The sequence below is a fragment of the Poecilia formosa genome, unplaced genomic scaffold (genome assembly GCF_000485575.1).
Source record: "Poecilia formosa unplaced genomic scaffold, Poecilia_formosa-5.1.2 Scaffold2559, whole genome shotgun sequence".
NCBI lineage: Eukaryota > Metazoa > Chordata > Actinopteri > Cyprinodontiformes > Poeciliidae > Poecilia > Poecilia formosa.
The window spans coordinates 1-5860 of NW_006802498.1; the positions used below are offsets into that span (position 1 = coordinate 1).

General features: G+C 38.5%; 1 protein-coding gene across 1 annotated transcript; it reads left to right on the forward strand.

The window, feature by feature from the left end:
- Positions 1-12: 12 nt before the first annotated feature.
- LOC103133307 (uncharacterized) lies at positions 13-3686 on the forward strand (the record flags this gene model as incomplete). Its single annotated transcript, XM_007545085.1, has 1 exon — positions 13-3686. A coding segment is annotated over one exon (1587 nt), but the record flags the coding sequence as incomplete, so codon positions are not given.
- Between the last annotated feature and the right edge of the window lie 2174 nt (positions 3687-5860).

The following is a 5860-nucleotide window of genomic DNA, read 5'->3' on the forward strand; positions in this document are numbered from 1 at the left end:
TTTTTGTACAGGGTTGACAGCACATCCATACAACATATAATCTCTAACAGTGATGTCATCAGCCCAGGAACTCCGGTTGTCTACCAGCTTAAAACAAGAAAAGAGACTGTTGAGACCCTGACCAGAGTGACCTTTGGTAAGAAAAAACAGAGCAAGCCAAACAAGACCATCCTGCTTGTTGGTGAAACAGGAGCAGGGAAATCTACTCTGATCAACGCTCTGGTCAACTACGCCATGGGGGTGACATTTGAGGACAAAGCCTGGTTTCAGATCATAGAAGACGAGAAAAGAAGTCAGACAGAAAGCCAGACATCGGATGTGATCGTCTATCAGATCTTTGGTTTTGAAGGTAAAACTCTGCCGTTCTCTCTGACCATCATCGATACGCCTGGATATGGAGACACCAGAGGGATTGAACATGATATCATTGTCAGTGAAAGGTTGTTTCAATTGTTTCAATCAAAAAATGGTATTCATGAACTTCATGCAGTGGGTCTGGTGGTGAAGTCGAGCGTGAATCGTCTGAGTGACCGACTGAAGTACATCTTTGATTCAGTGATGTCTCAGTTTGGAAAAGACATCGAGGAAAAAATTGTAGCTCTGGTCACTCACTCCAATGGAAGAAAACCAAAGGACTTGCTTGGGGCTCTCAATGCTGCCAAGATTAAATGTGCCAAAGATGAGAAGGAACAACCTGTTTACTTCCTTTTCAATAACTGCCAACATGAAGAACGGACGGAGGGAACAGAGGAGAAAAAAGAGCCTCTTAAAATTGCTGACAATGTAACAATGAGAGGACTGAGTGGCTTTACTGCCTTTCTGGGAAAAACTGCACCTCGAAAACTAGACATGACTTTGGATGTTCTCAATGAACGGATCAGACTGTCTGCCTGCATCCAAAACCTGCAGGAAAGAATCCGTCTGTCTGAGCTGAAAGAGGCAGAAATTACACAGATTAAAGAAGCTCTGAAGAACCACGAAGAAAAGAAGGAGAAGAACGAGAAGTTTGCTGTAGAAGTTCATGAAGCATACAAAGAAAAAGAAGCCATTGGAGGAGAGCTGTGGTTGATGACTCTGATTAAAGGAGCAGTCTGCTGTACTGTCTGTGAGGAGAACTGTCACTATTCTGGGTGTACTAAACTCCCCAAAGACTGCGAGGTGATGAAAGATGGCCGCTGCACTGTTTGCTCTTCAAAATGTCCCGTATCTGTTCATGTGAAAGGAAAGTGGAGATATGTGACAAGAACAAGGAAAGTTCAGAGGAATATGGAAGACATAAGGAAAAGATCAAAAATACAAAGACGTTTGAGCTTCTTAGAAAGTTTAAAGGGTGAGATCACAAACCTGAAAGCAGAGAAATCTAATTTGCTTGAAGAGTGCTTCCAACATGTTGTCAATCTGGAGCAGATTGCTCTTAAAGTTAATTCTGTGTCCACATTTGTCCACTTGGACTTCTTGATTGATAAGATGAAAGAAAATGGAGAAACAAAGAAGGCCCAAAAGCTGGAGGAAATAAAGAAAAAGGGAGATGAAGGAAATGGATCCATGCTGCAGTATGTGTGGGGTAAATTTGAAGCACTTAAAAGGAAAGTGAAATAAGTATTTAACAGTGAACTGGGCATATTTTGACTCTCATTTGATATCTGTATAGTATTTTTCAACTGAAGTTTCTGGATACAATTAGCCACAACATGGTAACTCTCTGATACATAAAACTGTCTGAAAGACGTTCATTAAGATAATGTCTAAAGAGTCATTAAGGGTGAATAGTTGTAATCTGATCCACTACCATGTCAGTAAAATACAAGCTGTGTGTTTTCAAATATTACTTCTTTATATTCTGCACCTTTATAGGCATGGCTGGGATTTGTGTTTCTTCACGCACACACATCCATGGACACACAAACAATATTAAGTCTGGATTGGAAAGTTGCCAGGAAAATAATTTGTTTGACTGCTTTGTGTGTCAAGTGTAAGGTTTGGTGAAGGGAGGATTATGGTGTAGGGAGTTTGGTGTGAAGGAACTTGACTGGTCTGAAAAGAGGCATAACCTCAGGATAAAATTATTTTTACAAATGTTATTCTCAGTGAGGTACTGATTGTGGAATAACCTAAACCCTCTATGTACGACTGGAATGGTATGCCCACAAGCAGTGGTGAGAACACTTCCACAATGTGCTAATAGAGTAGCTAATTTATAATTTAGCACTTTTGATAACTTTGAAAATTTTTCTGGATAAATTCTTAAGCACAAAGTTGTTAGTTTTGTAAACTTTTTTCAGTTGAATATAGTGTGAATTCTGTGTTGATGTTTTAAGTAACTGTTGAGAACTTTTCAAGTAGTTAAACATGTATATTTATGCTCTTATTTTGAAGAGAAGGCTCAGATGTGCTTCCTCTCCTCTCTTTTTCCCCACCAAATTTATTTGTTGTTAAAGTTAAATAGTTATTGTTAAATAAAGTTGTTTTCCCCAACAACAACTTGGGGAAGGCCTAACAACCATCCTCAAACAGATGCTTCTCAACTTTTCCACCCGCAGTTCAGCAAATGACTTTTTACTCTGTATCCAGAATTCAGAACTATAGTACCATTAAGGGTGTTTTCACACCTGATAGTCCATTAGACTCATTTGTTGACCAAAATTGCAACAATTGTTACAATTTCAGCTGGAGTGGTTTGCATTCACACTGCACTGTGTGAAGGAATCCAAACTAGTTCAAAAACCAGTTCCCCGTCATCTGTGGTGATGCCGCACCAACAACTGCTGAGGGAATCGACACAAAACCTCTTAAGACCAGCACAACTTCCTTCTTCACAAAATGTAAACAAAAATTGCAGTTGTAGGATTTGTCCATTGTAGTCTGTCACAAAAATGTTTGTAGTGCCATTATTTCTTACCTGTTTTTTTCTGTTGTTTTACAAGATGCAAGAAAGGACTAAGCAAATAGCTATTTTACATTGGTCAGTAATTAAATTTTACATAATTGCCATTGTTAAAATTTGTTTGTTCAAATTTAACAGAACATGGCTCCTATACTTTAGGAAATATTTCATCTTATTTGATAACTGTGGAAATCACTATATTTAGCAAAGAAACAAGGCAGATAGTTCAGATTTTGCAGTTTTTTTGAAGGTTTAAAAAGTACAGGAGCTGCAGTGCAGACAACACCTCCACTAACCCACATAAAGTAATACTGATCAGAGCCACTAGCCAGAATGCCCTTTACTGTAGTTAGCTTCCTGCTTTTGGAGACATCTGCAGTCTGCTTGCATTCCCACTGCATTCAAACCATGATGCAATTAAATCAAACCAAGACGACACTGGTATTTAGGCAGATTAGACTTTGATTCCACATTCACACCTTCCCAAATGATTGGGGCCTCATGCATCGAAGCCTGAACAGTTTTCACACTAAAACTTCTCGAACGGAAAAATGTAGAAAAGTGTGGAGCACAAAACAAAGGGATGGCGGCGAACCTTTCCTTTATTAATCCTGATTTGCCTATCGCCTCCATAAATACATATTAATGTAAATTACCATAAATACCCGGATGTCTGCCACCACGTGGGGCAGTAACCATGGCAACAGTCTTGTTTATAGCAGCATGAGTATTTATAACAATAATAATTATATATTTTATTTAAAAGGTGCTTTGAGGCACATAATGTCACCTCACAAAAATAAAAATACATTTAAAAGAAAAAGTCCAAATTAATAAAATAAAATATAAAGAGATCTAAGTGCCTGAACAGCAGCAGGTCAGCCGGGATTTAAAGAGACAGACAGAATAAACTGGACGTTTATTATTAGTAGAATCATGTGAATAAGTTTTACATTTACAGAATAAAGATGCTTTATGTCCATAAAGCTTTATGTTCACAAAGCAGGAAGCTGGATGGCTGCAGCTGGACCAGTACCGGTACCGCTCAGCTCCTTCTTTAAGTTCTGCTCAGAGACCCAGGATGATCAGTCTGGATGAATCTAAGCACCAATAAACCATCAGATCAATATGATCTCTGATCAATCCTCCCTCTGTTCTCCATCAGAGCCAAAGCTCCACATTTACGGCTCACCTGGATGCAGCTACTGATATCCGTGTGACTGCAGACACACCTGGATCACCTTAAATAATCAAACCTGTTGATTAGTTTTACTCAGCAGGTTGGAGTTAATCTGCTGATCCTGTTTCCTGTTTTCAGTGAGAATGAAATGACCCCATAGATGCATTTCGGCTCACAGATCCATGTGTTACATCTCTGAGACACAAACTGAGGAAAAGTGCCATTTACATTGGAGCGAGGTTTTCACATGCTTTTATTTTTATTTTCTTTATTTTGTGTTCGTGTTAGCTTATTGTCTGAGGATGAATGGGTTCAGTTTCATCGTTTAACAATAAAATATAAAATCATGAAAAACATCAGTTTGGTGCTCCTTGGTCTAAATAACTGAATGTAGTCAGACTTCAGTGATTTTAGGTGAGTTTTGACGCTTTGTGGTTTCATATTGTCCACAGTAAAAGTTTTTGTGGCTGCTGCACATTTTTACCCAGCGGAAACGTCTATATTTACGCAAACCTTGACACAAAGTTAATTTTTATACATGGCTACTTTTGCATAAAATATGGGACCGTACTTTTTTCGTGCGCACACACGCTTTATGCATGAGGCCTCTGGACTTCCTAGACAAATGAAGTAGAGTGTGATCAAAGCAGACTAAACAGAACTACAGCTGGTGTGAAAGGACATTAAAGCTTCTACAGTGAAGAGCCTGTAGTTCTATGGTACAGTTTAAAATATATTTATGTCCTGCACGTCAATTAGGCAAAATTAGCAACACAGTTTCCAAAACTCAACAACTATGTAAATGAAACCACGATTGAAAGGTTTATTCCAGGGAATCGCTTCACAAAAGTATAAACTGTACATGCAGGAGTGAAATGACTAATTTGATGCTAGTGAGTGGAAGGCATTATGTCTTATGTGTCATTGACAAATTGTGGTAATAAGCAAATGAAGTTAGTGCTTTAACTTTCTAGTTAGCAGTGCAAACCGCTGATAAAAAGCATGAAAGCTGTGAAAATAAATCAGGAAAAATATTTCTCAGATTTTTTGTTATTCAACACTGAATAAGTGACATGTTATTTATAAACATCTAAATTACAATTATTTTTACTGTATACATGGACTAACTCCAGATACAAATAAAATGTATATATTCCATTTGTTTTCTTAAATATATTACATTACAATACATATAATTATTGAAAAAGCAGTTTTTAAACAGTTAGAGAACTTCCTAACAATAATCGCTTTGACTCCTTCCAGTCTGGTTTCCATGGTTACCACAGCACGGAGACGGCCTAGTTAAAGTGTTCAATGACATCCCTATAAATACAGACTGTGGGAGAACCACAGTGCTGGTTCTGGTTCTGTTGGACCTCAGTGTTGACCACGACATTTTACTGAATCGACTGGAGGGTCGGACTCTCTGGTCCAGTGCTCACCTGGTTTGAATCTTATATAAAGAACAGGGATTTCTTTGTTTCAATCGGAAACTTCTCATCAGAGAGGTCAAAGGTCACATGTGGGGAACCCCAAGTTCAATCCTAGGACCCCTTCTTTTCAATATTTATATGCTCCCACTGGCTCAGGTTATAACAGGAAATAGGATTAGCTACCATAACTACGCGGATGATACTCAGTTCTACATCACGATGTCACCAGGTGACCTTTGACCCCATCCAATCACTGAACAGATGCTTAGAACAGATAAATGTGTGGATGTGCCAAAACTTTCTCCTGCTGAACAGAAACAAACTGAAGTTATTATCTTTGGACCTAAAGAGGAGCGAACTAGA